Source organism: Carcharhinus amblyrhynchos, chromosome 1 (genome assembly GCF_965287045.1).
Source record: "Carcharhinus amblyrhynchos chromosome 1, sCarAmb.v2.hapA, whole genome shotgun sequence".
NCBI classification, from domain to species: domain Eukaryota; kingdom Metazoa; phylum Chordata; class Chondrichthyes; order Carcharhiniformes; family Carcharhinidae; genus Carcharhinus; species Carcharhinus amblyrhynchos.
Genome location: NC_137324.1, coordinates 61,043,467 through 61,055,840, shown reverse-complemented (window position 1 = coordinate 61,055,840; position 12,374 = coordinate 61,043,467). Strand labels below are relative to the sequence as shown.

General features: G+C 41.4%; 1 protein-coding gene across 1 annotated transcript in view; it reads right to left on the bottom strand.

Moving 5' to 3' along the window:
- Positions 1–12,374, bottom strand: part of itga2.2 (integrin, alpha 2 (CD49B, alpha 2 subunit of VLA-2 receptor), tandem duplicate 2) — a 131,849-nt gene that overhangs the window by 54,575 nt on the left and 64,900 nt on the right. Inside the window, exons 3-5 of the mRNA XM_080185564.1 lie at positions 9,042–9,151; positions 4,357–4,448; positions 2,655–2,769 (exon numbers count right to left, since the gene is read on the bottom strand). Coding sequence (XP_080041690.1) covers positions 2,655–2,769; positions 4,357–4,448; positions 9,042–9,151 — 317 coding nt within the window. The remainder of the gene's footprint in view (positions 1–2,654; positions 2,770–4,356; positions 4,449–9,041; positions 9,152–12,374) is intronic.

The window sequence follows — 12,374 nt, the reverse complement described above, 5'->3', positions numbered from 1 at the left end:
AGATAGTCCAAAGATGTGCAGGTTAGGTGCATTGATTGTGCTAAATTGCATCAATATTAGCCATACGTAAGTGATGACGTTATAAAACAACTGATTGTCAGTTAGCAAATGCTTATCTCATTGCACATGACTGAGTGCATTGTTAAATTAATATACAAGTTAGAGTATACAGTAACGTTACTGATAAAGTTGAATTTTCAAGTTATCATTTACACTTTTGGAAACAAACCACTGGAACATGGCATATCTTTCATTGGAACAAGATATACCTCTCATTGGAGCAAGATATACCTCTCATTGGAACAAGGTATACCTCTCATTGGAACAAGGTATACCTCTCATTGGAACAAGGTATACCTCTCATTGGAACAAGGTATACCTCTCATTGGAACAAGGTATACCTCTCATTGGAACAAGGTATACCTCTCATTGGAATACGGTATACCTCTCACTGGAACAATGTATAAATCTCATTGGAACATGATATACCTCTCATTGGAACATGGTATATCTCTCACTGGAACGTGATACACCTCTCACTGGAACACGGTATACCTCTCATTAGAACACAGAATACCTCTCATTTACTTAGAAAGGGAGGGATGAACTGCATTGAAAATTGCATTGTGCACTTGGTCCACTTAAGAACATAAGAACGTAAGAACATAAGAAATAGGAGCAGGAGTAGGCCATCTAGCCCTTCAAGCCTGCCCCACCATTCAATAAGATCATGACTGATCTGAAGTGAATCAGTTCCACTTTCCCGTTTTCTCCCCATAACCCTTAATTCCCTTGTCTATCAGAACTTATTGCTGCCAAACCCATATACCAGCAGAGGGAAGCTAGGAGGGAGAATAAAAGAATTCATGGCCAGACTCACCTGATGAAGGAGCAGTGCTCCGAAATCTAGTGGCGTTTGCTACCAAATAAATCTGTTGGACTTTAACCTGTGTTGTGAGACTTCTTACTATGTTTACCCCAGTCCAACGCCAGCATCTCCACATCATGACTACCATTAACACCGCAAACTGGTGCGTGTTCAGGCAGGGGAGTGTGTAATTGAAGGAAAGCGATTCCCTCAGGGTTCCTGCTCACCCTAGCCATGCAGAGATTTTATGCTGGGGTGGGCAAGGCCTTAGACAGGAAGCTCATCCTTGCCACAATTGAGGAACGTAAGACACCATTTCCCACTCAGCCCCAATGTTTGGGCTGGTAGAAAAACTGGCCTTGCAGAGGAAGCCCAAAAATCAACAAACTTAGACCTTGGGCAGGAAAGGATAAGGGGTGAGAGGTGGTGGGGAGGGGGGTTGGTGACTCCAACAAAAGCCCCCTTCTGAAGTTAGGCGCCTCTCCTGCCTTTAAGGTCTGGTGGCCTGCAGACATCCCTCCTTCCCGGCCTCTCCCCCAAGACATCTATCACCCCTTTTGCATCCCCCAACAAGGCCTTCTCTACCCTCCCTACCCTGGGACCAATTGTATTTTACTTCACCTCTGGTGCCCAGGTTCAGTCCACTACAGCTCTTCTCACTTACATTGGAGAACTGCCAGAAAATCTGATTGGCTCTCTAAGGCAGGACAGACTCCTGTGTGATAGATGGACATCCTACCTGCAGCAACTTAATGCTCATTCAAATATGAAATAGCAATGAGACACTCAGAGTCGACAGGGATAATAATAAGAGTGAGCTACATAAAGTTGACATTTTAGCAAAAGGAAAGACTGAGACAGATGAGAAAGAAAGTGCTACTGAATGCGTAGTAAAAGATAATGATATTTTAAAGTGGGTCAGTTTTGCATCTGTGTCCTGGGACTTGTATCCACTGATCCTCTATAGAACAAACCCCATCATTTATAGCTGGGGCAGTTTAATTTAACAGCTATTGAAGTTCTCTAGTGCACCTTCTGTGTGAAGTGCTGAGGATTAATGGTCCAGCCTGCAAGTATAGAAACTTGAAACTAGAAGTCTTGAAAGTCTGTAGAAACCTGGGGAGCAGCACATAAATTGGGAGGCCCTTGCCTTAGGTAATTGGCTGTAGTGTAGCTGGGCTGGTTGACTCAAGTGTCTTTTTCTGATCACTTTTAGAAAGTGTCTTCCATTGATAACCCTGGCAGAGGTGATAAAAGGGAAAAGAGGAGTACGTGGAAGCTAAAAGGAAAAGTCCATCATTACATTGAGACTGACCCATAAACTCGCCCGAGTGAGAATTAGCAAAGGAGAATCAGGAAGGGATATGGAAGCATCGAGGTCTCGCTAGGGGAAATTGTGGAAAAAGTGTGTCTTGAAAAGCTCTGAGAATATAACAGTGTTCTTTTTTGAACTTCTGACATTTTCTAATATTATGTCCATAACATCGGCAATGAAATAGGCGTAACTATAAGGTTCATGGTGGGAGATATAGGAGTGATGTCCGAGGTAGATTCTTTACTCAGAGAGTGGTTGGGGTGTGGAATGGACTGCCTGCTGTGATAGTGGAGTCGGACACTTTAGGAACTTTCAAGCGGTTATTGGATAGGTATATGGAGCACACCAGAATGATAGGGACTGGAATAGCTTGATCTTGGGATTGGACATAGCTCGGTACAACATTGAGGGCCAAAGGGCCTGCACTGTGCTGTAATGTTCTATGTTCAATGTTCTATGTAAATAGCTTACTGTCAACAGCTGGTGAAAAGATATTTGATAATTGGAAGTTTGAATCCATATCAGCACACAATCCTCTTGGGAAATACTGCTGGCCACACTTCTGTGCCCACAATGGAGCACATGTCTGAAAAGAAGCAAAATTCATGAATTCTATTGATAGCAATATTGTGAAATATATAGGAAGTAATTTGCAAGCTTAAAATAATTAAGTAATAATATTATTTAAAGTGAAGTTTGAAAAAATTCCTAGGTTCATTTCCTAAAGGAATTCCCTCAGCATTTAACTGAAGAGATTCCTGGTAGATATGTGACAATACAAGAACAAAATCATTCCCCAGGACTGGATGAATATAAGAATAAATGCACAAATTGCTGCAATTTAACAATCAGCTTGGCAACTTTTGTCTGGTTTTTGTATTCCAAAAGCTTCTAATTGATTGCCATTCTTCATATTTTTCAAGCTTTCCAAATCTTCGGATCAGATGAAAGCAGCAACAGTTTTTTTCTGAACATTGTGAACGGGTGCTTTTTAAGCAGTTTAACACATGCCAGTTTTACAATAGGATTTATTGGTTCTGTATAGAGTATGTATTGGGTTAATGGGAATGGGGGGTTATAAATTGTCACGAAGGGTACGTAGGGCCATTCGGGTGTAGAGGCATGAATTGGAATTGAGTTAGCATGCGGGCAAATAAACTGTTTTTAGACTGTGAGGGTGTGTGGGAGGAAGGAATTGACATGGAGGGGAGATGGGAACTGGAAGGGGTTGAGGGCTAGAAGGCCTGAAATATAAGCAAACATAAGAACATAAGAAATAGGAGCAGGAGTAGGCCATCTAGCCCTTCAAGCCTGCTTGTCAAATTCCCAGAGAACTGAGGTGGACCTTTTCACCAGTTCTCCTCGACACTGAGCCACCACTGCAGCTGCCTAATCTGCTTCATGGGGCAGTGCACCTGATTCCATCCCAGTCAGATGTAATCCAGAATGATGGGACAGTTGTTGTCAGGTGAGTCTGTTGAATCTGTAAATTTCCCAAATTGTGCTACTCATTTTGGGAGTGAAGAAACTGGTCCTTTTAGCTAAGTTTAAAGGTTACATTAGCAGAGCAGTTTTAACAGACTGCCTGCCTAAACCCCAGAAAGAGAATAGTGCAGGACACAAATCAAAGGAAAGAGATTTTCTTATTTAATAAAAATGATTAACCCAACTGTTAAATCATAAAGTATACTTTCTAATTCCAAATGTATTTAAAGGAAAATGGACTGACAGTGTGCAACATTTATGATTAGCAACCTTTTGGATTAAGAACCAGCAACTGCAGGAAACTCTGTCCATTATTTTAGCAGACAGTAAAATTGTGCTTCAAAGATAAGTCAACTACTTCACTACATAGTACCCAAAGGAAATCATCCCACTGTATAGAAAGGTAATTAAAGATATTATTAGTAATATACCCAGAGAAACAAATAGCATTTAAAAAGCTAATCATCTTATAAACTTACCATGAAATTAACTGAATTAAAACAGTTTTATTCAATCTGTTTTTTTTAACCTGTGTTTGAAAAATGATCTTGTCTACTTGTTACTATTAATCAAGAGTACTCACACTCAGAGGAAATTGCATAAAGATTTAAAGTTGAGTGCTCCTGGGTTCAATATCACAACTGTAACCTTCTTTAAAGAAATATTTTGTTTGAAAAGTCATATTTACCAAAAATCCACCAGTTTTATCATTCCTGATAAGTGTTGCACCAGCACTCATGTTCTGCTTCACATCTGTCACATTTGGAAAAGTCATTATATCTGAAAGATCAACCAGAACTAATGAAATACCAGATTTAGGTATTCAATGCCGAGTTCAATTGGCATAACTAAAGTGATAATTCAGTTTGAGAGCCAACACAAATCTTTTCTGTTCAGTTAATTAAATGATGCTTGATAGAACCGTACTTGAATTGCTGAATGTATTAAATACCTTTATCAACAATACATTTAACAATGAAAAGTTATGCTGATTATTTTAGAACTGTTTGTGTCGAATTTCCATCTGAATGTAGGGATGTGTTTCAGTACCCCAATGGCCACACTTTCCAATTTCCTTTGCAAGAAATTCAATTTTGCTCTGCATCCTTGGCCCAGTGCCATTTTTGTTCTGGCCTTTTTATGGGTTGGGAATATCAAATGTGCAAAAGGCACATCCATCCCCACTGAGGCTGGCTTTCCCACTTTAAAAGATTCATATTTGCTCCCGAACACCATTTTCATAAGTCGGTGAGGGGTTTTCGAATTTCATTAGAATTTTGCCAGGTTTGAGAGTTGCTTGTCACTCTTAGGTGCTGTACTGTAATGGAGATGTGTTTTTAATGCAATGATTCATTAGAGGGAACTGTCTTGCAAAGGTAAGTTGACTTTTATATTGATCAGCACGGTTCATTTTCAGAAGGCGTTTGACAAGGTACCTCACAAGAGGTTATTGCAGAAGGTCAGGGGACATGGAGTTGGGGGTAGGGTGTTAGCGTGGATAGAGGATTGGTTGTCAAATAGGAGGCAGAGAGTGGGGGTCAATGGGTGCTATTCGGATTGGCGGTTGGTGACTAGTGGGGTGCCCCAGGGGTCGGTGCTGGGGCCTCAGCTATTTACCATTTATATAGATGATCTGGAGGAGGGAACCGAGTGCAGGGTGTCGAAATTTGCTGATGACACCAAGATTGGGGGAAAGGCAAATTGTGCGGAGGGTGTGGAGAGTCTGCAGAAGGATCTAGATAGGCTGGGCGAATGGGCCAGGAAATGGCAAATGGAATTTAATGTTGGCAAGTGTGAGGTGGTCCACTTTGGTAGGAAGAATGGTAGGAAGGACTATTACTTACGTGGCGAAAAACTGCAGCAGGCGACGGTGCAGAGGGACCTCGGGGTCCTTGTGCATGAGTCGCAAAAACCCAGCTTGCAGGTGCAGCAGGTGGTCAGGAAGGCGAATGGGATGCTGGCCTTCATAGCGAGGGGGATTGAATATAAAAGTAGGGAGGTCTTGCTGCAGCTGTATAGGGCATTGGTGAGGCCGCAGCTGGAGTACTGTGTGCAGTTTTGGGCGCCGTACTTACGCAAGGATATTTTGGCCCTGGAGGGAGTGCAAAGGAGGTTTACTAGGCTGATACCGGAGTTGAGGGGATTGAGCTATGAGGAGAGGCTGAATAAACTAGGCTTGTACTCGTTAGAGTTTAGAAGAATGAGGGGAGATCTCATTGAGACGTATAAGATGATGAATGGGATGGATAGGATAGAGGTGGAGAGACTCTTCCCGCTCAAAAAAGACAGTAGGACTAGGGGGCACAGCCTCAAGATAAAGGGGAGGCGGTTTAGAACGGAGTTGAGGAGGAACTTCTTCACTCAAAGGGTGGTGAATCTCTGGAATTCTCTGCCCGTTGAAGTGGTGGAGGCTGCCTCGCTAAATATTTTTAAGAAGCAGGTTGATGGGTTCTTGATAAGAGAGGGGATTAAGGGTTATGGGGAGAGGGCGGGAAAGTGGAACTGAGCCACGACAGATCAGCCATGATCTTATTGAATGGCGGGGCAGGCTCGAAGGGCTAGATGGCCTACTCCTGCTCCTATTTCTTATGTTCTTATGTTCTTATGTTCAATTTTTCACATGCATTACAGTACTTTCCCAATGGAGAAAATATTCTATTTATTAAAAATGTGAAAAAATGCCATGTTCCTGTTCACTGATTTAATTGGATTTGTAGATCTGGCTGTTTAAAAATAAATGCTTTTGATTATTCCTTTGAGTTGTGGTTTTCTTAGTTAAAAATTTGCTTGTTGTTTTGGATTTTCAAAGGAAACATGCATTTCATTCATTCCTAGAGTGGACCTAAATTTTCTTTTCCCATTGTGTCTGCCATGCTCTTGCTAGACTTGGACAGTTTGCAAATGGAATCTTCAGTTCCACTTCTTTCACAATTTCTATCATTTCAATAGCTCAATGGTTATCCGAATGTCTGTGACATCCAGTGCTCCCTCTTCACCTAGTTCCTTGCACTTCAGTGTTACATAAGAACATAAGAAATAGGAGCAGGAGTAGGCCATCTCGCCCTTCGAGCCTGCCCCGCCATTCAATAAGATCATGACTGATCTGAAGTGGATCAGTTCTACTTTCCCGCTTTCTCCCCATAACCCTTAATTCCCTTGTCTATCATAAACTTATCTACCCATGACTTAAATATATTCAACGAGGATTTATAATTGGATGTTGGATTTATAATTTCTGATCTAATTTCTGTATTTTCTTACTGTTTGCTACAGATTTGAGTTTGTCTTTCACTTTGGTTTCACGGTTGGCCAACTCTGTTTCCAAGGAGGTCTGAACTTGTTTCAGTTCTATAATTGTGCTATGCATGACTTCATTATCCTCTTGCAGCTTGGAAAGTTCTGTGGCTTTTCTTTTCAATGCCTTCTCATTTTAATTCAATTGTGTCTTTAGCTCTTCAGTCCTTCTAAAATATGGAACATCGTTGAATCTTCTCTGCCAAATAGTTCTTCACCTTGTTCATAGTGATGTTAAATTAATTTTGCTTATCTTTGAAATGTTCCAGACAAACAAACCTTGTCCTGAGGGATTCTTGTTGGAATGAAGATTCGTCAGCAGGTTTTCTTTTCCTTTGCAAAGTTTCTCACTTCATCTTGAACTTTCCTATAATTCAGTCCTTGCATTTTTTCTATTGTTCTTCCTTTTAAAGTAAAGGACAGTTTAAAATATTCCTTCAGGTTGATCTTAAAGGACAATCAACCATTCTTTCAATTGTTGATTTTCTTGTTGACTTCTTGCAACCTACTCTGATCTTCAGTGCGTCATTTCATTGCCACTGATGTTCCAATGCAGATTTTCCAGAAATAATATTCAACATCTTTTTTACATAGCTACATATTGATTCTTCAAAGGGGCTTTTAGAGTTACAACTTTTTTGCGTGCCTTTTCCACTTGCTGTTTTGTCTGTCTGTACGGCTGGTTGTGTTTTCCCAACTCTTGCTTTCATTAACCAACTATGGAATTGACGGGAATCTCCCTCCTGCTGATACCTTTGTGTTGTCTCTGAAATTGGTTTGTTCAGGCCTCAAACAGCTTGGTTCATTGAAGTCTTCAGTTTATCGTGAATTTTCAGGGGTATATACTCAGCTTGAATCTTGCTCTTCAAATCTTCCAGTTCAGCTCTGATGTGAACATTTTCTTGCAGAACCGTTTAATTTCCTTTTTTCACATTTTTTTTCTTTGAGTTTCCTTGGGTAGCTTTCCATCATTCATAACTCTCTGCTCACTCACACTGCCATCCGCTTTGCAGTTTGGGTACCATGTCAGCATTTTCAAGAACATTTATTTTTAAGCTATTCAAACATTTATTTTGCACTAAAGTCTTTGGCTTTTGGATTTCATTGCATTGACATGGTTGGCAGCAATCTTGTGGTTTACTTGAGTAATGCCTCCCTTCTTCGGGAGTCTTCTGTCTCTGTCACTCTTGAATATTCCATTGTCTTCTCTGGTGCCTTTTGTGCTATCAAAGCACTTTTTAGATGTTTTGCTAGATTTTATTCCATGGCCTGTACTTTCCACAACTTAAGAGTTTAAAATATATGTTAATATCTTCAAATATCTCATTAAAAGTAGTTGAATGTTGATCTATAGCCTGACTATGGAGTAATTCACCCACAAATGAACCAAAGATGAATAACAAATTGTACCTCTTCTGATTCCTTATTTAATTCTGTAAGTCTCATGGAAACTAAAAATGTATTCTCCAAGACTTCCGATCCCGCTGACCGTAGAAATTGTTAGGGGCAGGGTGGACAACTTGGCTGACAATTGAAAGGTCTGTTGAGCTCAGGTGGGACCAGAAAACTGAAATGGAATACTTAATGTTTGCCTGGGGATATAGCTTAACTGCAACAAAACTGAGACTTTGGGTGATGGGAAGCAGCAACAGCAAAGCTAAATTGTTTGGTAAATAATGGTGCCTCCTCACCAACCAGTGAAAGGCCACAGTCTTAGAGCATTTCCAAAGGTCCAGGAAAAAAACAAACTAAGGACTTTTAGCACCATCAGGAGTGCCTTGGACTTTAGGATCTAGCAAGCAGCACCTGTGTGTCCACTGTTAAAAGAACCTAAATCTTTGAAAGGATTTCAGAGGAGGTAGTTCTCTAATTGGCATATATTTGGAAAGTGCTATGGGCCTTAATACTATCTACTGCTGGAAGCACTGAGAAACAGATTGAGAGAGAGGTGATATGGGCAGCATTCAATGAAACCTTGCTCCTATGTAGCACAGAACTGTGCTGGGGACAGCAAGAGGACTTAGCCCATAATTTTTGGATATGTCACCATTAAATTGGACATATTACACATGTGCTTACCTGCTACATTGAGTTTCTCACAATTTCCAGTGTTGTCTGGCACACGACATTTGTACACATCTCCCATGCGATTTTTTGGAAAATCACTCCATGGTGATCCGACCAGCAACCTGTAGTATGGAATCCACAATGTGACTGAATTGAATATAGCATGAGATTCAGAACATAGTTACACAGCATCACTTCTTCATTTGAATCAACACAAGCAGAACTTAACACATTTTTACCCTGCCCTCCCTGGGCCCGATCCCAAGGTGATTACAGAGTTCCACTTGTGCTGACAGCTCCCTATGGGTGGATTCTATTATGCTGCTTCAAGAAGGCATGATGTGGGTATGCCGGCGTTGGACTGGCGTAAACAGAGTGAAAAGTCTGACAACACCAGGTTTTAGTCCAACCTATTTATTTGATAATATACAGTTTAGTAATCAGTAATCTCTAAACTGTCTGTGCTTTATATGCTCTGTCTGAGGCCAGAACTCTCCATTCACCTGACGAAGGGGCTAACCCCGAAAGCTTGTGAGTATATTGTCAAATAAATAGGTTGGACTAAAACCTGGTGTTGTCAGACTTTTCACTCTGCTTCAAGAAGGGGCAGAGCAATTAGAGCAGAGTAGGGAGTCAGTGATAGGTGAGAGAAAACAATGAAGATAAACCTGGTAAAAGAGACAGATGAAAATCCTGCTGGAGAGAAGGGCAGTATTTCATAGAACCATAGAATTCCTACAGTACAGAAGGAAGCCGTTCAGCCTATTGATTCTGTACCAGCCACATCCCACCCAGGCCCTATTCCCGTAACCCATTTATCCTGCTAATCCCCCTGACACTAGGGTCTATTTAGCATGGCCAATCAATGTAACCTACACAGCTTTGGACTGTGGGAGGAAACCAGAGCACCCAGAGAAAACCCACACAGACAGGGGAGGAAGTGCAAACTCTACACAGATAGTGACCCAAGGCCGAAATTGAAGCTGGGTCCCTGGCACTGTGAAGCAACAGTGTTAACCACTGTGCCACCCAGCGGTGGTATCGTTCTTCAAGGTAGGCATTCCTAGAAGAGAAATGGCAGTGAATTTAACACCCAAATGAAAGCAAAAACTGCAAATGCTGGAAATCTGGAATAGTGATGCCAATTAATTAGCAGCCTCCAGGTAGTCTGGCCAATTAAGCACGGTGAGTGGACTCCTGAGAATGCAGGCCCACTTAGAGGAGTCCAACAAAGTTAACACTGATCAAGCCTGAAGCCAGTAGACTTCTCAAAGCAGAAGAGAAGCACCCCTGGCTAAATTTCTCTGGCTCTGGATGGTGGCCTTTCCTGCCCAAGGTCTTTGGGGCCCCTTCAGTGAGCTGCTCAGGTTGCCATTCAGCAGGGGGCAACTCTGTTGCCAGGGAGATCCTGATGTAAATGCCCCATCCCTCTAAATATACTCTTCATTGATCATTATTGACTAGCCACTGCTTCTATGCTGGTAGCCACTTCCATTGTCCACTCCCCTCAGGCAAGGTCACCCAGAGGCAGGCATATGTCGACCTGCCAATCCAATGTGAACCTTTCTGATATGCCTTCTGCTCCAGCCTCCAACTCCATGTCTGTCAAAGTCATATGATTCTACCTCATTGCAGCTCCCAAATCTAGATTCTTCATTCGCAGTGACCTGCAATGATTCAAGAAGGCAGCTCACTATTACTTTCTCAAGGACAGCTAGGGATAGGCACTAAATGCTGGCCAGTCAGCAATACCAATGTCCCACAAATGAATAAAAAAAAATTTAAAAAAACTCATTCATTCCTTTTTTAATGCAGATGTTAACACAAGTAAATATCTGGACACAGTATGTGTTTACTTATCTAGATAATTTTTTCTGATTTATCATGGCTAATCAATGATGTGGAACTTGCTGTCACAGAGCACACACATCTAAACATGCACAAATGCACATGCATGCACAAAAATACAATCAAATGCACAAACACGCGAATGCACACACAAACATCTATACACAGATGCGTGCATTCTTAATCTATAGAGAATGATCAAGGGTAGGAATCCTGAATAAGTTTTACCAACTACTGACCAGGAACATCAAAGCTAATTAAGATTTGTGGGTTCACTATCAAATAAACTTGTTGGACTTTAACCTGGTATTGTGAGACTTCTTACCGTGTTTACCCCAGTTCAACGGCGGCATCTCCACATCAATAAAAGAAAACCATTTTAAATCTCTTATCAGTGCTGTCCCCTCATCTGTTCAAATGTATGAATGGACCCAACAGGCATACAAAGAATAAGAGTTCAAAGATCTAAACTCAGCAATTCATTCAAAACCTTGAGCCACCTTTGAACTTAGCTGCTCACTGAACATTCTCAGGATCTGAATTATATCACTGAACTTCAATTTTTGAATGTCACTGAGTTCCTGGCTTACCTGAGACAAAGACCTCATTGGTTGCTGATGATGGGAGAAGATGACCTAAATGACATCAGCATTTAATAATAAATGGTTAGCACTGCTGCCTTTCAGTACCAGGGAGCTAGGTTCAATTGTAGCCTCAGATCACCGTCTGTGTGCTGCTTGAACTTTAACCCTATGCCATCCTGTCTCATATGTTTGGGGGCTAAAATTGGGCCTCTTGATCATCTGTAATCACTCTTTCTCTCAAACTTCCAACACCCTGATGGTGCAAAGATCAGACTTCTGTCCGTTTCTGTAGCTAATTATTCCTGGAACAGGTTGCAATTCTGTCCCTAGGGGCTTATAGCTCTAGGGACATACCACATCAAGTATAGCCACACTCACACTGATGTGCTAAGGGGCAATTTAACATGGCTAATCCATGTAACCATATATTTGGAGTGTGGGAGGAAACCAAAGCACCCAGAGGCAACCCATGTAGACACAGGGAGAATGTGCAAACTCCACACAGTCACCTGAGGCCAGATTCAAACCTGGATCTCCGGTGCTGTAAGGCAGCAGTGCTAACCACTGTGTCACCATGCTGGCCCTTCAGAGCACTGGAAGGAAGGAAGATTAAATCCTTTTTCTTCAGAAAAACCTGTTTTTGTGATGTAAGAGTTTAAAAACAACAACTTTACTTTTATTGTGACTTTAGAAAGATACCCCAAAGTGCTTTGCATAGGAGGGCAAATGCTGCGTAGATTAAGGCTTGAACCTTTTGTTGTCAATTCTTTATCAGATTCAAGCAGATGTGATGCAAAATTATCATCAGAAATCATAGCACGAGTGGAAACATTTTGAGAGGACCTATTTCAAACAGGAATCTTCTAATGAAAAGAAGTAATTCAACTGAGTTATCATATTCCGGAAGGAAAAT